This window comes from Phalacrocorax aristotelis, chromosome 7 (genome assembly GCF_949628215.1).
Source record: "Phalacrocorax aristotelis chromosome 7, bGulAri2.1, whole genome shotgun sequence".
NCBI classification, from domain to species: Eukaryota; Metazoa; Chordata; class Aves; order Suliformes; family Phalacrocoracidae; genus Phalacrocorax; species Phalacrocorax aristotelis.
In genome coordinates, this window is record NC_134282.1 from 12,377,762 (window position 1) to 12,402,024 (window position 24,263).

A 24,263-nucleotide genomic window follows, 5' to 3' on the forward strand; every position below is an offset into this window, starting at 1 on the left:
AGCTGATTTTCTTTAAAGTCACTTACTAAAACATAAAGTTTCGTTAAACCAATGAGAACCCCAATTCATCTGTAATTTTTCCCTCCTTTATTGTATTTTCAAACAAAGTAAATCATAACCAAGAAGCAAAACTGACAAGAAAATAATGTCTTCTCTTTCTGAGCATGGACAAGCTTGGACTACAGGATGCATTACCTAGAACAGAGCTTTAAGGAAGTAATTGCATCTCTCCCCCAACAAACTATTTGTTGACACCAAATGTGCTGTCACTGCTCCGAACTAGGTGTTTGTCTCTTGGAAATGCAACTGGAGCTACTCAAAGGAAAGCAACTGTCAATAAGGAACTTTTGGTCCCTTTCATTATTGGATTAACTCATTTCTCCAAGATAAGGATTATTGTACTTCCAATATACTAACATAAAAATTAAACTGATATATGAAAATAAAGATAACAACCATGGTCGTAATTCAGCTTCTGTGGAAAAACATTTTTGTACAAATGAAAAAAAAGTCTTACTTGAGTAGGAACAAAAAGAGAGCGAGGAGAATGGTTGAGGCCTCCCAGATGCACTTTTTGTGAGCATACAGATGACAGATCAGATGCGTATGAATTGTAGTTATTCACAGCTGGCTGAGGTTTAACTATGGCCATCAGTTTTTGATTTCCTGTTTCTGACCGACTGCCATGAGACAGGTTAATTAAGGCACTTGATGGCAGACGATAACCTCTGGCAGGTGAGCACCTTAAGAAAAGCAAATTACGTAGTTGTTTCACGTAGCTTAATGGTTGACATTTCAATATATCCGACTTAGCAACACTGTTGCCTCTATGCCAAAAGATAATGATTCAAGTTTGAACAGCAGAGGCTGAAAACTGTATCCAATATTGAAATCTAGTACCATTACACACAATGTTAATCCCACTGTGCTCCCCCTTGGCTGTCAAAACCAGAAAACAACAGTAATTACTGCTACTAAGTTTATATTGCTGAGCTCAAATACATTTTAAAGATGAGTGAATTGTTTTAGCATAGTTTTATAGTATTTCTGTAAAAAAATATAAACCAGGAAAGAACATTTTCATTTTTCTGAGGTGAAAACTGAAGCCAGTAGCAGAATTATAAATTGACGTTAAGCAACATTTAGTCAGTTTTCTATCTTCCTTAATGATTCTGAATACTGAAGATTATGTGTTACAGGACATGCTCTTGCAAGGGATAGAATTGTGTTACGCTTGCCGAACGCAGAGAACAGGTATGATTCTCCTCTAATTTCCAGTAAAATGAAGCCTGCTGGGTAAATTAGTGCACTTAGAATATTGTTTACCTGCATAATTAAATGCAGAAAAGTTATCACACTTTTTAAAACAAAAACACTAACCATGCCTCCACTGCCTGAAGAACAGTTTAGGTTTTTAATGGTGGTTAGAATTTAGTGCCTAAGTATCAACTATTGATAGTTCAGAGTCCCTCCTTCAGAGAAACAGAGGATTACTGTTTTTAGTCTCTATATCAAAGCCATACTGATAACAACTTGTTCTGTACATATTTGTTTGGGAAAGGCATTTGGATTTAGTGCTTTATTCAGCTGGTCCGTATTAGCTATCTACAATTCAGAAGCTTCTAGACACGCAAAAACCCTGAAGAGCATTTCCAAAATATAATATGCTTCATAAAAATTATCCCTACTCAAAGAGAAAAAAGAAACACAGAAGAAATAAAAATTGACGAACACTGCCAAGGAACAAAGTTTTAAGAAGAGGCATTACAAATACTCAACCAAACCACAGGCAACAATTTCATGCCATTGAAACAAATAGCATGAAATGACTATGAAACCCCCTGCACAAACCTTATAGTTAGGCCTCCAAGGAATTCTTCATCAAACAAAACTTCAAAGAGCACATCTGTTTCTCTGCTGGCTATAGAAAATTAAGTAAAATGTCATCCTATCTATGTTACAGTAGCTGTTTTCATAGAAATTATATAAATATCTATATTAGTTATGCATAAATAACAAAAAGACCAAAATCTAACTAATTAGCAACAAAAAATTCTTTATGCCTTGAACAAGTGATTTCACTAACAGCAGTTCAGAAATTCTTCTCAAAGTCATATATGGCTGCCCTTTTAGATATACTTTTAACAGAAAAGTACCATGCATAGCATCTTATCAAGATGCATTGATAGAACTGCAATTTATAGCAGTATGTCACCGTTGTCAGAAACTGCCAGAAAAGAGATGCAAATCATCTTTATATTTAGGCAGTCGGAAACAGACATCTTTAATATTACCTTCTTGCACAGTGATAGACTAATACTCCTTTAAAACCATATATTATCATTATGGAGAAAAGAATACCTCTTTAAAAAAAGCTGTACTCAAGTCTAGTCTGTTCAAGATTCTGCTGGATGCAAACTAAATGAGAAAGCAACTGCTTAAATGCCAGATAAGAAAACAATTTGTATTACTAGATCTCAAACTGCTACACCCAATGTGATGCGGTAAAATCCTTCTGTTTACCTGAAATAGGTTTATGGATAATCATCTTGCCACAGAAGGTGTTAATCCATACCGTTCAACAGAACTGGAGTATCACAAAGTAAAAAACCAAATTCCAAATAAAGCAATTTGAGACAAGTCATATTTGATAAAATTTTATGTTCAATGTAAGTACTAAGGCTAATACTTTTGTTTTTATCTGTACTTCTCTTAACTTTGCCCACATCTTCCCATAAGTTCATTTTTGTTAGATATTTTATCGATCTTTATCTATCTACTTATCTAACTATCTAACATTTATCTATCTATTCTTTTGTTAGAGATTCAAAGTAGAATATCTGTAGGTTTAATTCAAAACAGTAAATATGTTGCTAGCAGCTTCAAACTGCATATGCTTTGCAGGTCAGAAGTTTCTGTACATTCACAACCATTGTACAAAACACTTCTCTGAAGCCTGCTTTCATATCACTAGCTGAGCTGTTATATAACTGTAATACTACAATTATGAAGAAAATATTACCTCCTTTAATTCCTATAATGGTACCTCGAAGACCAACTGGAACGGAAAAGTGCTCTCTCACATTGACAACACGGTCAAACAGCCTATACTCCGCATCTCGATCTGGAACAACCCCATTTTGTTGTTCTAATGGCTGACAATAATGAAAAGACTGTTAATGTTTGCAAAAAAAAATAGGTATTACAATCAAAATGCATTTATAACAATATCTGAAACACACTATAAATCAAACTTCCTGAAAAAAAGTTAAGAGCATAGAATCTTCCCTCCCCAGACACAAAGTCAACTTTCATTTTTTCTTTTCTTGCAACTCTCACTCACTGCTCCTGCCCAAGAAACAGCAGTGCTGTACGTGATCAGAGACAGACTGAGGGTATCAATTTAGACAAAACCATCACGCATAACCTGCCTGTATCAGTAACACAGGTATCTGTGAAATAGTAGGCAGGAGGAGCAGGTGGTCATATGTCAAGAATTGAACAAAAAGCAAAACAGGGAAGGAGAGACAAATGGAAAGTATATTTTATGTTGCCTTCATCATACAGCCGATAGGAACTGTAGAAGCATGAAGGACAGAAGGTAGAAAAGAACTGAAAGTCATTATAGTACATGACAGAGTTTGTAGTTAGTAGAAATTCTCTCCTTTTAGAGACAGACTACTGCTCTCAAACTGATTTTCTAGAAGGCATCATAAAACTTTTTCTTCCATCAATACTGTCCTAAAATTCCAGACACTGAAAGTGTGCTTAGGTGAAATAAATACAATCTGGACAACTGAACTGGAAAAACCCTTTTCACATCACTTACTCTGTACAGCAAGTGGGGTTTCACAGTTACTCGCACCTTCTTGTTGCTCTTTCTCTGCTAAAGGAAAGGAACAGAAAGTCATTATAAACTAGTGTAGGAACCAACACTGGATTTCAGGTACAACAAAACACCTGAAAAGATAATGTAGAATTCTTTTGTTTCTTTTAGTTGAAGGTATACAGCTTTCATGAAGTCATTAGAATGTTTTAAATTAGAATGTTTAAAAAACATTAGATGTTTTAAAAACATCACTGATTTGTTACCAAAGCATTTCCACTGTTTGGCTAATTCCAGAATTCACACCAATGTTATTATCATGTCCCTGCAAGTAATTCCAAAGATATCAGCCCATTATTTCATGTGGCTTTGCCTTTAGCTTTTGCTTTTGTAATTTCCTTGGCCTGTTTTTTGATCTGTGGCCTTCAGGAAATAACCTTCTAATTTTCCTCAGACCAAAGAGAAACTGCAAAGGAAGAACAGCTGGGATTGCACTTAGAAACAGCACTTCGGTAGTTCAGAATATACACTGACACCTGTTCCTTTCTGAAATCACTAAAAGGCAGGGTTCAGAGTATGGACTAATGCTGCTGAATCGCCTCAAAAAGAGAGAGCCAATTACAAAGATTAATAATGAGGTCTTCTGAATTTCTGGGACAATTCTTATTACAAATTCAGACCTTACATTACATTCTGTATTTTTTTTTTGTGTGTATGACAAGTAATTTTCAATTGTCTTATTCTAATTCAAGAACCTAGAAAATAATGAGCAGCTGCTTTTTGGTTCACCCCTGCTCACAATGATATCAAGGTGCATACCTTGCATTTCTCTATTTCTTCTTCAATTTTCTCAACAATGGCTGCATCCAAAATTTGCAAGTCACAAGATGAGCGAGACAAAGCAGACACAGGATGTGCCTTTAACCAGGCAACAATTTCTTGGACTTTCTCGGCTCTAAATAAAAAATGATGTGAATAAAAACTTTTAACTGCATAAACGAAGCATTTTACCATGTTCCCTGATTTAATCAGTCAACTATTATGATATAGACACAATGCTTGTATACATTCATAAAGTTACAGAATTTAAGAGTTCTGTATGAGTTTACAATAGGGTTTAAAAAAGAATAATCTGAATCACGCAATACTGTTTCAAAACTAAAACCTGAGATTTGGAGAGGGAGAGGGGAAAACTATTTATAAGTGTTCAGTAAATTAGATTTGCATCCAATCCACTACCCATGTCCAGCTATGATTAAAGGTTCTGTGACCATTTGTTTCTCCCAACACAGTAAAAAAGAACTTCAGGGCATGCCTCTCTGGTAAAACGGAGCACAAACCCGACATTCCTATCATAGAAGAGTCCCACAATGGTATATCTGCCCGGTAAGAGTCCTGTGGAGTGCAGGATCTTGCAGACTTACCAACTCAAGCCTGTGAATAGGTCTTGCTAGCTAATAATAAAAGCTTTTTGTAATGTCATTATCCTGTATCTGGAACCTTGTCTCCCATGAAACTGAATGTATACTGAAAACGTGCAAAGTACTTTAAATTCTGTACGTGTTATTTTTCAAATTCAATGTGAACTTAAACAATTAAAATTATTATTTATTTTGAAAAAATGATCTTTTGGTGACTTTGTGACTATTCATAACTATGCTTACCGAAGGTTACTTTAAAAGCAAGAATTATGAATTAGCCATCGAAAATTAGATTTCTCATTTCTTGGACTTGAGATGAGAGTCTGACCGAGACTTGGACTCCACAACTGGAAGGTACAACATTCTGGTAATTTTTTCAGAGTCATCACTGAACAATCATGCTGCTCAAGGAGCAGCAAGGTTTCAGTTACAGAGCAGCCACTATATGATTATCACCAACTTCACAATGTTGTTGGCCTCTGTTCTACTATTCTAGGAAACAAAAAAAAAAGAAAATGGAGAAAGATGGCTTACCCATTCTCATCCTCTCCAGGCCAAATATCATCTTCATAGAAGATATCCTCCTGGCTATTCTTGGCTATATAATTAAATAGTTCAGGGACCCTAAAAATGAATAAATGGAAGAAAAATTTAGTTTTGCATCAGCATGGACCACAAAAAAGCATCATCAAAACAAACTTTGTTGGGCTCCAAAATCTCTGAAGCCCAGATGTTGTTTTTTTTTTTAACTTAATTTAGTGTCATACTGCTCATTTGTCAAGGGTTAGCTGCTGACAAAACTACTCTATCCCAACACATGGTTTTCCTTAGAAGGAGGGACTGGTGGAAGGAGAATATTGGAATAAAAGAAATTCCATCAAGCAATCTTCAAGCAGACTTAGTTCTTAGAAGATGTGTTCAAAGAACAAAATCTGAAGACTGATACAAAGGTAGATAATCTGGGTGAAGTTCATATCCAATATACACCTTTCTAAATACTCAGCAAGTAGTTGTTCTACTGCAGAAGAATACATCCATTCGTTTCCAACTTTCTTAGTATAGCCAGGAACTTCTTCATTTTTCTTATTGAACTTCAGGTTTAGCCCCACATTTGCTTTGTGATCTCCGTGAGGACTGGAAATAAAACAAAGTTTATTAACTTGCAGTAATGCATATGTGTGCGTGTACATACATTAAAAAACCCACATAAACATACATCCTCAGCCTTAAACCACAGAAAAAAATTAATTCTTTGTATTGCTTACTTGTTAGCACCCTGACAGCTGTAAATGTTACAGGGCATGAGCTGTGCTACAGTAGCTGTCCACATGCATACCCCTACCTTATGGCAAATGAGGGTATGGAATATTCTACCCTTCTTCCTTAATTGAGATCTAATCAACTAAAATCTACCTGGCATTTACCAAGATGTAGAAGAATGTCCCTGAACAATCAGTGGGGAACAAATGTACACATTAAATCACAAGAAGATGCTCATGCATCAACCGCTTCTTTAGTGAGCTGTCTTAGGAAACCACAATTCTGGCATTCAGAGGACCATAGGGGTTGCATCCTTTATATATTTTAAACAATTTTAGCCTTTAACTGGTTCTTCAGAAAAATTAGAGGCACAATTATTATCCCTTTATATTAGCAGTACTGATAAGTACAATGAAATGAGATGTGTGCCAAATAGTTCAAACTCCTGCTTCAATTGTGCAAATAGCTATCCAGGAAAGTCAGTTTCTGTTTTTCTACAATACTAAAGCCAATAGAACTCTCCAGTAAACAAAAACTAAAAAGATGTTTTTGATAGGAGAGAAAAACACTGCATATTAATTTAGTTTACAGAAATATACTTTAAAGAAAGCTTCATGTTATGAAACAGTTCTACACCTGATAAGAACAGCACTTAAACATAGCAGAAATTCTGTAGACTTTTACCAGAATTTAGAAGCTTCTCTACAGTCAAAAATCACAAAGAAAACTTACTTTTTCTTTGATCCTCTTCCAATAAAGATACTCCCTGTAAATCTGGAGACAAGATATCCACTTACTCCAAGACGGCTGGCCAAAATATATGCAGGATTGTATTTCACAGAATATTTCTTTAAAACAAACAAAGAAAAATATTGGCAATTCCCGAAGGATAAGGATTTTTAGGTAAGGCAAATGAATAATATGGAAGCACCCCTTAAAGACATTTACTATTGCAAAATATATTTGACACGTTGTTTAAGCTTTTGCTGGAAAATGAGAAGCACTTACATGCTGGTTCTGTATTAAAGGATCAAGCTGGGGTTCACATGGAATATTGAAAACTACACGAATTCTACCTTCTGTGATCACATCACGTGAATCCTGAACCTTGGAGAGAAACACAACACATTAAAAATGTTATTTAAAAATAGCCGTCTTTGGATCGTAGACCTTGTAGTCTACTTTATCACCAGTTTTGCTGCAGTAGGCACAGAGATGCCTTGGGATTCATCATCTTGCCATGACCTGTACACAACAAGTAGCACTACATCAAAGGAATCTGTGACTGAAAACAGTCCAAAATGGGAACTCTAAGTATTGCAAATCACCCCAAATAATTTATAAAAATAATCCTGCATTCAAGCTATGCTACCTTTTTCCTGTAATGCCAGCAACAGTGATAGGGGAAGCAGAACAACCCCATCCTCCTCTGACTAAACCACCAGGGAATCACTGACTTAAGATTTTAGCTAGCAAATGACCACTACTGCCACAGAATATCTTAGATTATTTTAGGCTGGCAAATAAAGACACCTAGGGGAAAAAAAAAAAGAAATTATTGGAACTAACTTCTCCTATGCAGCCGTAGTAAGGAGATCCCAGCATAAAGGCCGTACTTCCAGGAGGAAACAAGTCATCCAAAGTTTTGATGTTTGAAAAACGAGAGTCAAAGGCTTTGATATCCTATATGAAAAAGAGAAAACTGATCATGTTAAACATCATTCAGTTTCATATAGATAGATGCTTATTCTAAATATTATCTGAGCCTGAAATAATTCATTGAAGGCAAAGAAGTTAATGCTATATTACAAATGCTGTTACACAAGCAATTATGCTACCTCATAGAGCACCACTACTGTACTTCATTCAAAATATCATCAGTAAAAAGATTGCAAAAGCCATTTTTTCACTAAGATCTCTAAACTATGCAACAGGGTCCCAAATTTTGTGACAAAATACTTGCCTAAGCAAGTTACATTTTTTATACAATAAAAATATTGAGATGCTTTTTTAAAAAAAATTTTTTTGTTTTAAAGAAGCATATACTCTTCCCCCACTCCCACCTACCCTGCCCCAATGGAGTAAGGAGCTATGTGCAAGAACATACTGAACTTGTATATTTACCTTAACAACAGTTTGGTAAACAAAAGGAAGAACTTGTTTTGACCACTGCTTCTCTAAATAAACTTCTCCATTTTGGCGTAGCTGATATCTATTACCAGTGAGTAACTGAGCATATACAACTATTGATGTTTCATGAATAATTATTCCTTTTCTTCTCTGGTAACTGAATACAAAACAGAACATTTAGATTGATTACAATAACCAGAACTGAATCCAGAGGGTGGAATTAAGTTCCTGGAAAAAAAAATACTCTTAACAAAAGGATTCTAATGGTTTGTTTCCTGTTTTATTAAAAAAAAACCCAAACCAGAAAAAATGGCTTAACCAATTGCTTATCCGTTGTTGCACAGCCATCACCACATAGCTAAGTGTGTTAAACACACTTTACCTTTACAGTGGGAAGGGTTAGGGGTAATTAAGGCAGTTAACTCAAATGACAGACAATAAAATGGCAAGCTGCTGTAACCCAGTGGAGTTCCACTAGGCACCCACACTCTAGAAGAGCAAGAGCCGTATTAAAATTTAACCATGCTAAGCTATTGACATTTTAACTTGATACTGTATGACTCCATTCTATATACTTCCTACAACTGAAGATTACTAAGACCAGAACAGAAAAATCGAGTGGGAGAGTAAATACTGCAACTCATTCGAGAATTCTTTTGTAACAGCATCTAACTTTAAGTACCCAGGGACTAACTCCATATAATCTGAAATTTCAGCATAAGTTCTTTTATGTTGTTTTCTTAAAATTCCAGCAAACTCATTAACCTTTATCATCAAGTATGCAGCAGCTCTTCTCTGCTACTTTGGTCTGTAATACAGCAACAAAACATAGCTAAGCCATAAAATGTAAAGTTATGCTTTAATTTTCAAAGTTACTTACTGCTCTGAAATGCCTTGAATTTCTTTTAACCACATGCTTTGTTCCTTGTCGCCAACGTATGCCACTTTAGTCGGGGGCACTGCATTTCCCATGTAAAGCTTCTGAGTGCCATGTGGTTCTTCCAAATAAAACCTTGAGAATATTATGACAGGTATGAATTTAACAGGATAAGATTAATCTAGACATAACCAATTGTGAGCAAAACTTAAAATGGTTAGAAATTACTCACTAAGGACACGGAAAACTTGCAGCATTGTTCCCTCTATCCCTTCCACAACAGGTCACATGGGATATTTTTTATAAAACATACCACTGCATGTGCTGAAACGAAGATTGTATAGAAATGTTCTCTTTTACACTATTCCGTGTGGATTTCTGTGCACGCATTTTTCCCTCAAAATTAAGAATGAGCCTGCCTGAACTTCTGCCTCTATAGCAAAATACTGACTTCTACAGAGAAAACCAAACCTCAGAATGACGTCCAACAAAGATTGTTCCACCAAGTGCCTTTGATACATCTGGACTAATTTGCTCGTAGCAAGTATTACAATAAAACCAAAAGTTTTGAACAACCTAAGGAACTTATTTTGAATAAAACAATAAAGATGACGAACAACTGTTCTATGAAACGTCTCTTACTTAGTTTCTCCATCTGACACAGCAACAACTCTGGCTTCTTCAAGGTGTGGCCAGTTAACAAAAACACGCTTTCCAAGTACCAAACTGGCAACATTCTCTACCATCTGAAAAAAAAACAGAAGGTATTATTACTAATTGCTTAACATATCAAAAGATTTTTGTTAAAATATTTTCAAACTGTTTTTGCAGTAAGAACTACCTGAGTTAAAGAACAGGTTTTCTTGCAGAATAAAAAGCTCATTTTATCTTATTAAATTATGTTTTCATACATATTACACAATCTGGTTAGAAACGGAGAATCATATCTCATTTTTTAGGACAAAGCTCTGTATTCCAAGTGTGGCTCTTTACATATAGCATATGGTAGTTTGAAAATCTGGGTTGATTTACATTTCTGGTGTAGGCTTACTATGTACTTCTTTGTTAAATCACCTCAAACTATTTGTGTCTGTGGGACACAATAATCAAACCGACAGTTTGAGATTAGTGAAATATTTTGTACCATAGATTTTACTTTGGTATCTCACTGAAATAAAGAAACAGCACTTATGTCCAGGACTTTGCTAGCATCTGTAATTTTAGTCTCACATTATGTTCTGTTTTTCCAGTGAGTTTCTGCTATTTTTTCATTTAATATTGTGGCAAATTCTCTTTGCCACATATCTTGAAAATACACTCTCCCTGTCTCCCTACTGCAAAACCCTATCATGTTTCCTCCTCTCTCCTTTCATGGTTTTATTTATTTATCTCTGAAACTTTTTACTTTTCCTGGATTTGTCTTTTGTTACCTGATATTTTTGATTATGAAATAGAGCTGGCTTTTAAAGGATTTAATAAAAATATTTTGCTTCTTAATGTCTCTGCATCAACTCTTTCCTCTAATTCCTCTATAAAACAGTCTCATTTAAGTGGAAGGCGTAAGTCTGATTTGTTGATGAAAAGGGACTGATTTAAAAAGAAGTGTCTATATGCTCAGCTACACACAAAGACAAGGGGCATTGGTCTGGAGACTCTGCTTCCTTGCATTTATACCATTACCAACTCTTAATTAGTCAAGAATGAGCCTTGCCAACTCCCTACCTGAGAACACCTGATGGCTACCACACAGAAATGCCAGAAACTCTACTACAGGGAGTGACATTTAATATTTTGAAGTCAGGACAAATTTAAATCTTCCAGTAGATTCCCAAAATTATACATTGTTCCCTGCACAAATTTAGTGTTTTAATACTATTGAACTTTGTTTTTTTCCTATTGACTCCAATAGTCAACAAAAGCTTTCAGTGTGAACTAATATCATTGATATTTTCAAAATATATACCAAGAATACTACCACCTAATGGTCTCAGTTTTGGGCTAGGAGCCAAGAACTTAAGTATTCTTATTCCAGCAATTAATTCTATGGCCTTGAGCATAAGGGTGTATTTCACCTTCCTTTCTATTCATCAAACTTTAACAACTTATACATAAAGCTTGTTTTGAAATCAAAGCATTACTAGTTAAACAAAGTTTTAAAAAAATCTAAAGGTATTCTTTTAAATTAACTATTCAATGTATTTAACCATTATTTTTAAAGAAATGCTTGGGGATTAAAATATTTTTAAAAATTTTTTCAGCACTACTACAAATGTTTTTCCCCTATAATACACTATTGAGAAGATATAAATAACCAGCATTTCAAATCTGACTACTTACCAAATTCAGTCTTTTCAGACTATTTTTTTGTCTGGGGTTTTCTGGGGGTTTTGGTTTTTTTTTTTGTTAGGAGCAAAATGCTTACCTGTTCTTTTGAGTTCTCATCAGCTATGATTTCTAACATCATGTTCTCTCCGTGGCTGCTTTGCTGAAAAACCTGCACGCCACTTTTTCTAAGGTAGAACTGTGTAAAAGCAAAACAGCACATAAAACTTACTTGAACTCTTACATAGTTATCTATTAAATACAATCAAAAATGTCAGAAGAGAGAAATCTTTTACCTTATGTTTAATGTGCTTTAAAGTAGGAAATCCACAAAAATATAACGCACTCTTGTTGATTTTAGTTATCTTATTGTTGGTTATTTCTACATGCCAAGCATCCAAAGGTATTGTTTTATACCTAAAAAACAAGTTGCACAACGTTTGCTCATACAGATTGACCTTTAGCTTTAGAAATTCTCATTACTCATTCAAACATTCATTAATTGACAAACCCTTTTACTTTCCTGTATGGAGGCAATTACCTTAAGCCACTTGGAAGCTCTACAAAGGACTATAAAAACCCATGCTATTGCTGCAAAGACTACTTGTTCAGAAAAAAGACAAAACTTCAAGTCATGATTTGACCCAATCTCACTATTTTAATTGTTATTGTTAAATGCTAAACTAGCAACGGTTCCATACGGTATCATTCATCTTCACAACTATCCATTCTTCACTGAGTGTAATCCTCCAGCAGGCATTCCTCCCCTATTTTGCTTTAAGTTTGACTACAGTTAAGGTTATGTTTCCATTTAATCTTGAAACCTCAGCCTGTGTTAAGTAAAGCTGGCTACTTTCATTGAGCGGGAAGTGAACAACACATTTGTTTTCAACTCTCTGCACTGGATCCAAATGCTTAGATTTTTTTTACATATGGTCTGGAGTTAGCGTGCTGATAAGTCATCACTATCATCAGATATTTGTACCAGTCTTTCATCCTCTGTGTCATACAAAGTTTATTAATTCTCTAGAGTGTTCTTGCCAACTTAGTATTTGTTCACCTGTTTTGCAAAAGTAACATTTGAAGGGACAAATACTTTTACCGTGCCATCCACAACAAGTAACATCTAATCCAACATTTTTCATTTTTCAGTGTATATATTGGCATACACAAGTTTTAGTTAAGAAGCTAATAAAAGTAATTCTAACTACTTTTAGTCTACCCTAAAATAGTTATGCCAGCGTTACCTCGTATGACATCTTTCTATTGCAGGGAATTTCTCTGGCCATGGTGACATGTACTGGAACTCTGCATCTTTGTCATACCAGTACATTAGGCAAGCACTGTGAGTATTTCTCTGTTTCTCCTCTTCTTTTAGGCACTTATTACAGGATTCCATGGCCTGTAGCAGTCGTTTCTAAATTTTAGAGAAATTAGCGTATATGAAACTGGCAACAAAAATTAGTAAGGAAATGTGTACATTGGGAAAGTGGGTACCTATACTCTTCTGGTTAATGTGTTAATTTTCTAACTGCAGCCTCACCCTTCCTCATGTCCCAGCTCTCTGATAAAAATTAGACAATTACAATGGAATGGCTTTGGAAAATAAAGATTACTTTTTTGCAAATATCTTCCAAAGGCTAGGCGTATTTTGCCTTTTACGTTTAACATACAAAGAAATATTAAAAATATTTTAGATGTTATCATAAAATTCTGCAAAACAACTATTGAAAAAGCTTCAAAGCCTTATGGGTCATTCAAGTAGCAACTGTTGTCTTTTGTGAAACTACTAAGTCCTGTCAACCTTTCACTGCGAACTAGGGAAACAATTGATAGGCAGACGCCACCAACTGTATATATCTTAACATCTAATCTGCACTTTTATTTTCATCCACTCTTTGATGTGCTCAAATTTAATCTGATAAAAGCTGCTACAACAATGTATATAATATTGTTTCCCTATATGAGAAAGGAAAACGTTATTATTTTATTCCTCTCCATTAATGTTTTACTGTTTGATTTCTACTTAAAGTCTTCCATCCATTATTGGTGTTCATGTGAAGAAATTTTCTGGAAAAAAACCACAGTGTTTTTACAAGTGTTTCTTCTATTTTACCTACAGACATTCTGTATTTTTATAGGTATATAGGAATAGAATTTTTTTCTCAAAAAATCTGAAACTAAGTATTTGAATAACTGATTAAAAACATGAACAAACAACAAAAAGTCCACATCCCCTACTTAAGACTTCTGTCACTTGGAGCTAACTTTGCTTGTGGTAATTTAATCTAGACTTACTCTCCAGGCAGCGAACATTTGTATTTTTTTGTGGTCTTATCAAGTGTTAATTTAAATTTCCATTTAATTGTATGTCTAACTGTTGATTATTTAAGAAGTTTAGCAGATTTGTTATGAAGCTTTTAGAGACAGCAGATGTTGAAAGAACTTACCTCATCAATAAACGGGATTAATACTACAGCTTCCCATTCTTGCTGTTTTCCATTTAGGTCAGTTTTAAAATCCGGTGGATAATATTCTATAATAGGAGAGTCTTGACTGATCATCAAATGCTAGGAAAAATAAAACAGAGGAATTAAACAGTATCAGAGACAATTTAGCACTAATTCTAGGAAGAGAGAGGAGAAGGCTGGTATTAAAACCACTTCAATGCTGAACGGGAATTCAACATTTATCATTTAACTGCTCTAGTCTGAAATTGTATTTATTATGAACTTCCTAATGTACTAAGAATAGTAAGGAATAGAAATACACCTAAAATTTAGAGGTAGACTATCACTGAGAGGACATGCAAAAATATAAAGAAAAGAGTTACTTCAAAATAAAGCAGACAACTACTAAGCAACAATAAATGCACTTTAATCCTAAATCCTACCTGGTAGCATTTAGGTAGCAGATCTTTGCTAGCTGCTGGAAGCACAGCAAGAAGCTGTTCAAATGGCATGAAAGGTTTTCCCAGTTCAAATTTGATATTGAGTTCACCGATGTTGCGAATGTCTGACAGATAAGGTGCATAATGATAAGGATAATACCTGCAGGGAAAAAAAAAAACCCCTCTTAAGTTACTTAATTCCAGCACAGCAGTGTTCACAGATCAGAAACAAACAGAACTGTATCAAATGTTCCACCATACAAGGTGAAATATTGCTCAATCTTTAAGCAATTTCTCATTTGACAATTTTTCTTACCAGCTCCATGACTGAACTCCATGGTAATAATAATGCAAAATCCATTGTATTGCCTGGACATAACATTCAGCTTGATCAGCCAAGAAGTCACTTAAAAGAAAAAGGAATGATACTTATTAGTTTTTCCCTATTTTCACTGGTATATAAAAATTACTGAGCACCTGGGTACACAGGAATGAAGACAGAGCATTTTGGGAACCTAATAAGACTGTGGTTTTCTAGATTCATTTAATACTAATGGATTTTTTTTGTCTCTGGTCCTCAAATACTTCTTACAGGAAACTTGACTTGCAGCTCTTCTTGCATTAGCCAAAAGCATCACCCCTGCAGTACACTGCCATGTGTTCTCTGCTTTCAACATGAATGAATATTCTGTGTTGTACTGGACATATGCAAAGACTTGACTTTTGCACTTAAAAGAAAAAGAAACAAGAAAAAGCATACACTTACTCAGAAACTACTTCTACACCCATTTTTGTCATGTAGTAAGTTCTTTTGTATTGCCTAAACTCAGTTTCAAACAGATCATCATCCTCTGGTTCATCTTCCAACACAGCTGAAAAAGCAGTCATGAAAAAAAGGATTAACATTCACTTCTCCACTACAATAAAGTTTGAAGACATTCAGTTTTGACTTGATGCCTTAACTTTATTCCTCAATTCACAGTTACAGGTGATCACACCTTCCTTGCACTGAAAGTAACATGAAACCACCAAACAAATTCTTTACCCAGAGGAAGTCTGGAACTTTTTTTTTCCCCTTTAAAGACAAGCGACCCATTTTGTAGTCCAATTACACAAACAGAGCAGAGAATATAAGCCATCAGAAAGTAATTTAGAACACATTAAAATAGATTTTAAAATGTAATTTTTTTCAGCAGCATTGTCTTATATCATGGAATAATATTTATACATTTTTGACATTAAGTTTCAAAACATGAGCAAAAAACACATCCTACAAGTGGAATGAGTTAGGTGAGTGGGCAGTGAGGTGGGTTGTGAACTGGCTGAACTGCAGAGCTCAGAGGGTTGTGATCAACAGGGCAGAGCCTGGTTGGAGGCCTGTAACTCGTGGTGTTCCCCAGGGGTCCTGCTCAACATATTCATCAATGACCTGGACAAAGGGACAGTGTCCCCTCAGCAAGTTTGCTGACGATACCAAGCTGGGAGGAGCGGCTGATACACCAGAAGGCTGTGCTGCCATTCAGAGAGACCTGGACAGGCTGGAGAGCTGGGCCAAGGGGAACCTCATGAAATTCAACAAGAGCAAGTGCAAGGTCCTGCACCTGGGGCAGAACACCCCCATGCGCTGGTACAGGTTAGGCATTGACCTGCTGGAAAGCAGCTCTGCTGAGAAGGACCTGGGAGTGCTGGTTGACAGCAAGTTGACCATGAGTCAGCAATGTGCCCTTGTGGCCAAGAAGGCCAATGGTATCCTGGGATGCATTAAAAGGAGTGTGGCCAGCAGGTCGAGGGAGGTTATCCTCCCCCTCTACTCAGCCCTAGTGAGGCCACATTTGGAGTGCTGTGTCCAGTTCTGGGCTCCGCAGTTCAAGAGAGACAGAGAACTACTGGACAGAGTCCAGCAGAGATATACAAAGATGATCAGGGGACTGGAGCATGTCTCGTATGAGAAAAGGCTGAGAGACTTGGGTTTGTTCAGCCTGGAGAAGAGAAGACTGAGGGGAGACCTTGTCAATGCTTATAAATATCTGAAGGGTGGGTGTCAAGAGGATGGGGCCAGACTCTTTTCAGTGGTGCCCAAGAACAGGCCAAGGGGCCATGGGCACAAGTTGGAACACAGGAAGTTCCACCTCAATATGAAAAAAATTCTTTCCTATGAGGGTGCCAGAGCAGGGGCACAGGCTGCCCGGGGAGGCTGTGGAATCTCCTTCCCTGGAGACATTCAAAACCTGCCTGGATGCGTTCCTGTGCCCCCTGCTCTGGGTGTGCCTGCTCAAGCAGGGGGGTTGGACAAGATGATCTCTAGAGGTCCCTTCCAACCCCCACCATTCTGTGATTCTGTGAGTTTAAAATGTAATCAACACAACCAAAAACCCCAAAGCTGTATAAAAACCTGTTCATTTGTCCCCACCTGAATGATAAAGTACCTAGGTATAGAATTGTTAAAAACATAATATTGTTGACGATTTGCTCATTCCTTCCTTTAACACATCATGGAAATACTGGGCAGATATGAAGCACTTCAAAAGCTTTAGTCCCACTTGCTCTCACTATAAACCAGTGATAGGCCGTTCCATTTTGCAATAGCTGACCACATCACACTTTCATTTAGATTCAGGTCATCTCTGACATGAAAGTCTTACAGGTCTTCCAAATCTATACACAAATTAACATGTTTTTTTTTGTTATACGGAAAAATTATTTGCACTTACTTTTAGGGGTCACAACTTCACTTTCATTTTTTTCTAAAGCAGCCAAACATATAGAATTTTCCTGAGCCTATTAAATTAATATTTGAGATAAAGTAAAAATACAGAATAATATGCACATACCTAATCCACAACCATATAATCTGCAACTCAAAATGCTATAATCAAGATGTATAAATATTATTATTGTTTAGTATAAAACCCACTACATTTCCTTCTCTTGTAATTGCCTAGGGAAAATTAATTTATCCATACATATCAGACAAAGGAGCAGTCTCAAATGAAATCTCAGCTACCTTTAAAAAATATCTGAATATTTGTTTTCTAAAACACAACTATTTCCAAAACGGTGCAGTACACATTTAAGCATTTTAACCTACATCATGCATTGTGCCACAGCCCCAGTATGCAACCAAATTTTTATTCAGTAAATTTTTAAGAGTTCAAATTACAGTTGTGGGAAGTAATGATACAAGAAATTCTGTTTTAGTCAAACAAGCCAAACATTCACTTCATTCTCACACTACACACTGTCTTTTGTGTACAACACTGAGTAGCTTTCAATAGCAGAATCATTAAGATGGCCCTTTCCCCTGTACCTGAGATATGCAAGCTCCTGACTGTCACTGCCATTCAAAGGATCAGTCAAGATGGCTAGCTAATACTATACAGCTGCTCCAAACTTCTGTGGCAAAGAAAACAACCACAAATAAAGCATACCTTATTAAAGGAAGAGCTAACATCTTGCTCTTACAAACCACAAACTGCACTAAAGAACAGGATAATGATATACAGTGACAGATTACACGTGAAGGAATTCCCTGCTGCTACTCTATGCACTGCTGAAGGCATATATTGAAGGATAGCCAATGGAGGTGGTGGTGGGGAACATGACAGTAGGGCAAAGTCAAGATACAGAGAAAGGCGCTGTTCCTTATTAATTACTTATATCCAGAATTGCAAGTTTAATAACCAATCTAAGATACCTCACACCAATGACATGGCTATTCATCTATTCATTATCAAATAGTTGGCCAATGCCAAGACATGCATAAATGACCTATGAGTGTATGTGAAATACGATACACTTCCAGCAGGCTATGCGTTAAAACATAAAATTACAAAGCATAGCAAGTTTGACCATAACTCACCCAGAAGTAAGTTTTGCTGCTCTTGAGAAACAGATAAACTGACGTAAAGTATTAAGTTACAGGTTTACAAGTTTCAAAAATCATGAGAACTTCACCTTGACATAGCCATTTCATTACTCACAACCAGCAATGCATACGGGCAGTTCCTCAAATGTTACATTTTATTACCTTTTCTGATCTCAAAAAAAAAAATCTCAAAACAGAGGTTTATGCCATTTAATTTGCCTAAGATCAAATTACTGATTTGCAAAAAGTAACATTCTTATTTCCAACATTGCATATGTGAAACACTAACCTTTTGTTTCTTCTGTTTGTTTTTTCTGGCTTCTTCTGCTGCAATACCAGCTGCCTCGTTGAGGTATTTATTGCCTACTTTACTTTCGAACCATTTTAGGTCTACAAAGACCTCACTGAAGTGTTCGCGATCAAACTGTGCAGAAAGATTGAAATGAGTTTAGAAATATTTGAGGGACACTAAATTTAGAGTGCTACATTAACAATGTCTTTTCAGTAGTTGCATTAGATCACATCTAGACTAATTCGTACATAAACATTTTGCCCTAGAGCTACAACTAAACTAATAGATTAATATATATAAAAAATAATCTTTTTTCTTAGCAATATGTAACATATACCCAAGCCATATTTTGTTTTCCTTCAGTAAGGCCACAATGGCTAACAAAAAGAGTTAGGTAACTTTCACACTTCACTATCAACTCCAGAAGCAGTAGAAGTTTATAGGGTCTGGGTAATAGTCTTGTGCCACATACCCAATGCTTTCATAGTTCTACTCAAGAATCAGAAGACAGGGCTGAAGCAGGGACACCAGATGAACTTCCTCCTTCCAGGTTCAGCAGAAGGCTGAGACCTTTCCATTTCCACATGGCCTATAACTTTCCTCCTCTCTAGGATGCGTTACTGCAGCGGCACTTAACAGGTTTGCCTCCTGTACACCAGGTAGTTCATGAAGAATGCTGATGCTTGCCTCAGAGATACTAATGCTTCACTGCTCTTTACCAGTGATTTTCATTTAAAAAACCTTGCAAAAAAATATTGCCCTCCAAGATCTTCAGACATAGCTTACCCCACAAGAAACTAACCAGCAGGGGACACAAAGAATATTGCTGCCTGCAGCACGCTTTGCCCAGTACTGCCACTCATTACTCAATGAGAATGGAGGACCATGACTCTAGTGGTGAATCCTTTTTCCTCTTATGTTATGGTACGATGAGACAGTGACTGATTGGATTCCATCAGTTAAATGATAAAACAGCTGACTGAACAACTTGTGAAACACAGTCATTTAACAGTTCATTAAAACTACAGCACGGTGTATTTTAGGGCCCTATATTGGGGTTATATTCAACAGACCATACTGTAATTTTGAAGTTACTTACATCTGACAATCTCGTGAGATACTTCTCAAAACGTTTTAAATTCAGATATCCGTTTTCATTTATGTAACCTATTAGGAAAATAAATTACGGGTTTTTAAATTAACAATTTAACAATTAAAAATTTTCAATTTAAATGCCCCACAGATAATAGAATGCAATCTCGCTGGCTGTCTGAAAAGAGTGTAATAAATGCTAAACATTCTAACATGGCTAAAAAGGTCAATAAATATTGGCCTTGTGTTAATGTTTCTACTTTCCACAACTAAACTTAAGAGTTCTTACCTCCCAGTTCTGGCAAGATTGCCATATATGTTCTATAAAGTAGCGGCAGTGCATCATGATTAATGTGTAAGTGAGGTAGATGAGGAATAAAATCATTTCCTACAAGGAAACCCATTAAGATCCAATCATCTATTATTCTTTCAATATCATATTCAAAGGAAATCTTGTCCTGAGGATGGAAAAAAAAAAAAGAAAAAAAAAGGAAAAAACCACAGGAGCATAATTTTTATTACCATGTTTACATAAAAAGACCTCACACATTTCTTCAATCACAGCTCCATTAGAACTTACTTTTACTGGTGAAAATTCATAATCAATATATTCTCTCATCAGTGATAAGTGCAGTAAATGAAATGTGGTTTCCTCTGGTGCACATGCTCTATAAATTATTCAAAACATTAAGTTAATTATTTATAAACACACTTTCAATATGAATATTAACAAGTCCAAGGTTACCTAAATCCAAGTACTCTTACTAGGATTATATCCTTGGAGAAGAAATAATGTATAAACATATCTTTGAATGTATTTTAGGATTCATCTGGTTTGAGTCTACAAAATTTTGCAGTAGAATCTTCTAAACAGCAGATGTGACCACACTATAAGGAAAATAGCTAGCTTAGAGAAAAGAGGGCAGCTTTGTGGAGTTCCACGTTGCATTGTCTGTTTTTCTAAGTAATTATCCCATTGCCCAAAAAAGGGACAACCTAACCTAACTTTGAACCAAACCAATATATTTTAAGGTGTTGCAGAACTAGTCTCTGAGCACATACAGAGTACACAGACTCATGCCTAAACTGGCTGTGTTACATCTGCAGTCATTTGAAATACTTCTTGTAAGAAAAGAATATGCCTAACTTGAAAATACACTCCATGTGTATTACCTGGTGGCTTCAACACAGCACCAAAAAAGTGACAAACCCACTGTTTGTTTATGGTGTAAATTAGTCAACATATATTCTGCCTTCTGTTCCTCTCTTCACTAAAATTACTTAATGCTTAAGCCAATGTTAGGCCAAAATCAGTTAATACCTACACCAAAAAACTGACAAGCTAAAGACTGATGCATTTTAAATTTGTAAAGGACTGTTTCACCTTGTAGATGCTCTAACTAGCTGGGACCACCTCCAAAGACAAACCAGCATGAACATCTGTGTATTCACACATACACTTACATAGCAGGTTTTGGCCAAAACCCTCTGAGGAAGATGTGTGTGATACACAAGCTTATATGAAGACTACTAAGATGAACTCTGAGCTACACTTGGGCTGCATAGAACTTCAGACCCAATTCTGTCACTTTTTAAATGTAATTCTCATATTGGTAAATCCAGATTGATGCTCTAAGACTCTAGAGACATTTTGCCCCTTATTCTTCATTACACTGGACTTGAAAATCCTGATAAAACAAATAATTTCTCTCAATCAAGAAATTACTGACAGATATTAATTAGTATGTATTTTTAAATTTCCAACTGTAAGTACTCATAAAAGTGACCATAGTGGCAGAAGGCAATTCCTGTAACTTCTGGAAGTAAATTCCTGTCATGAGAAATATTATCCAGAAATTACAACAGAAGCCAACTATGGAACAACGCTTGAGGGAAAAAAATATGATGATACCTTGCCTTTTGATTTCATACTTTATTTGATTAATCCCTCAAAAGGTGACCACATTTTCCTTTTATATTAGTTTATTAAAAAAAAAAAAGGAAAATGACATTTTTCTTTGATTAGACTTAAGTTCTTTTAAAAAATGTAAAAAAATGTTACATGCCAACACTATCACCAGAATGAGTATTAGTGAAAAATTGACTGTGGAAGGCTATAAAAAGAATACTTATTTCTGATGTTTATCTTATTGTCCTCGGCAATAAAAAAAATTTGTTTATTAGCAAAAATGACGCATTTATGTAAACATTTTATATGACTTATCACTGTATTATCCAAAATCCTTTTTGTATCAAAAAAGTGTATTTCTCTCTGTCTCTCCCACCTTCTCCGTTTATCCACCAAATATATGCTTAAAGGTCCTTCAAAGAAGGAACCTAGCCACAGTAACAGTTATAAAATTAATTTCTCTATTACTTCAGAATAGCCCCACGTACATGCACAGTTCTGGAACAGATCACCTTGTTCTGACCAGTTATAGCCCACAAGTTAGTTCAAATGGGCAAACCCAGAATGACAGCATCCAGTCAGAAACTTTAAGAGTTTATTTTAGTAATTATTCTAGTAATTTACTTAGATGCATAAAACCTCAGAGATATAAATACATTTTAAAAACTCAGTATCTGCACAAGACAATTACGGGAACAATGTCAGTACAGCCTGGGCTGCTCCATTCATAACACGAAGAAAGAAGCACAACGCACCAAAGCTCTAAGGATTTTTTTATCAGCTGTCCTGACAGCATACATTTTCTCACGTATATGAATTCAAATGCACAATTTCCAAAGTTGATTTCTCTAATTTCATGTATTTTCTAACACAAATATAAACCAACACTTTATTTAGTATGCAATCAATAAAAAAAAGTTCTAGTGACCCAGTGTCTTTTGGATTTAATTTCATCATATACAAAATAAGAGTAAAGTTAAATCAGTTCACCTTTGAGATTTTTTACCACCAAATCTGACTTCTTCTCTTAAGAGCGCAAAGTGTGCCTCATGACTTGTTAATCCCAGCATAATCTATTATAAAAAGATATTAGAAAGGTCTTACTTCGTTATTATTTTTTAAATTGTTACTTTAAGATTTGAGCAGTATAAAGAAATTTTGCTGTTGTCGTTCATTACAAATTCAGAAGTTTGCAGGAATACAAAATTACATGCTCATTTAATAACATTTTAGAACCCTGTGCGCTTAGGAAGACATCAAAGACGTACACTCTTTATAAATGTCTGTTGTTTGTATTATTTTAAATGCACATACCAAGTCAGCATCTAAGCCATAGAGACAGTGTCTTGTATTTGGATCATGATGGGGCTTTGCTTTTTCTGATCTGATGAACTCCATAATTTTATGCTCACCTTCCCCCGGAGTCTGCACAAAAAGCCCCAAAATTTATGAGTATTTTTCTATAAAATAAAAATTTATTTATAATAAAATATTAACAAAATACAATGACCTCATGGCCTGATAAGTAGACTGTTACTCCTTGCCAGGATTTGTCTGTGGAAATCTTCATATTTACAAAATATTTAAGATGCTCATGCAATCTGGCCATGAATTCAGTTCCTGAAAACAGAAATCTAAGTTAAATACAAAGCTTTTCACTAGTCATTCAAAATTTCATTTACATATCAAAAGTATTAATAAAAAAAAAATTCTGCAAGAGATGAAGGGAACAGCTGTTTTTTTTTTTCCCAAGGTTTCATTTTTTCCATAGCAATCTAAAAATTTGTTTAGAACGAGACAGTATTTCAACCCTACTAAAAGTTATTAAAACTTGTCTTCCCATCTTACTTGAGCCTTTATTGATTCTGTCCTCTAATTTAAAAAAAAAAAAAAAAGCTTCAGGACAGGAAAATAGTGCAAAAATATAGATGGAAAAAACATAAACCTAAACACTTAAATTTAAACAATTAACAAATTATCTTACCTGGTGTAATACAGTTGGAGTCAAATCTGGCTTCTGTAGGGAGAGTTTCTCCCTTTTCTAATGCCTTTTTTATTTTGTCCTCTGCCTCTTTTGCTGATCTAAAACAGAACAGGGTTGGAGAGAGGGAGTAGAGAAAGCATCATCAATCAACACTCACATGTTAATAACCTAGGTACAGTTTTACTGACAAAATACCTACAGTTGATATATTTTAATGGGGGGGGTGGAATTTACCTTCTGAATGGAGTTTGAACTTGTTTCTAATAAAAATGGAAATTTTAATATTAGCTTTTTTTCCTGCCTGATCACAATGAAAGCAAATTAACATTGAAACAGTAGGAATACATGGGATCTAAACATCTAAAAATGCTATCCTAGAACAGTAACAGTAATGT

At 35.4% G+C, this 24,263-nt stretch overlaps 1 protein-coding gene across 5 annotated transcripts in view; it reads right to left on the minus strand.

The window, feature by feature from the left end:
• Positions 1-24,263, minus strand: part of XRN1 (5'-3' exoribonuclease 1) — a 37,175-nt gene that overhangs the window by 8,830 nt on the left and 4,082 nt on the right. For 2 of the 5 annotated variants that reach the window (XM_075098844.1, XM_075098843.1), the window contains exons 3-31: positions 23,869-23,966; positions 23,395-23,504; positions 23,199-23,309; positions 22,875-22,957; positions 20,556-20,643; positions 20,265-20,433; positions 19,983-20,050; positions 18,881-19,015; positions 17,438-17,504; positions 15,493-15,598; positions 15,043-15,132; positions 14,730-14,886; positions 14,287-14,406; positions 13,084-13,253; positions 12,133-12,253; positions 11,937-12,035; positions 10,157-10,260; positions 9,518-9,649; positions 8,632-8,794; positions 8,077-8,190; positions 7,516-7,614; positions 7,240-7,355; positions 6,235-6,381; positions 5,782-5,871; positions 4,646-4,781; positions 3,830-3,886; positions 3,023-3,155; positions 1,852-1,921; positions 518-743 (exon numbers count right to left, since the gene is read on the minus strand). In XM_075098844.1, the coding sequence (XP_074954945.1) occupies positions 518-743; positions 1,852-1,921; positions 3,023-3,155; positions 3,830-3,886; positions 4,646-4,781; positions 5,782-5,871; positions 6,235-6,381; positions 7,240-7,355; positions 7,516-7,614; positions 8,077-8,190; positions 8,632-8,794; positions 9,518-9,649; positions 10,157-10,260; positions 11,937-12,035; positions 12,133-12,253; positions 13,084-13,253; positions 14,287-14,406; positions 14,730-14,886; positions 15,043-15,132; positions 15,493-15,598; positions 17,438-17,504; positions 18,881-19,015; positions 19,983-20,050; positions 20,265-20,433; positions 20,556-20,643; positions 22,875-22,957; positions 23,199-23,309; positions 23,395-23,504; positions 23,869-23,966 (3,379 nt within the window). Of the gene's footprint in view, positions 1-517; positions 744-1,851; positions 1,922-2,523; positions 2,588-3,022; positions 3,156-3,829; positions 3,887-4,645; positions 4,782-5,781; positions 5,872-6,234; positions 6,382-7,239; positions 7,356-7,515; positions 7,615-8,076; positions 8,191-8,631; positions 8,795-9,517; positions 9,650-10,156; positions 10,261-11,936; positions 12,036-12,132; positions 12,254-13,083; positions 13,254-14,286; positions 14,407-14,729; positions 14,887-15,042; positions 15,133-15,492; positions 15,599-17,437; positions 17,505-18,880; positions 19,016-19,982; positions 20,051-20,264; positions 20,434-20,555; positions 20,644-22,874; positions 22,958-23,198; positions 23,310-23,394; positions 23,505-23,868; positions 23,967-24,263 lie in introns of those variants that run through there. The other 3 variants (XM_075098845.1, XM_075098846.1, XM_075098847.1) reach the window with 3 other exon arrangements.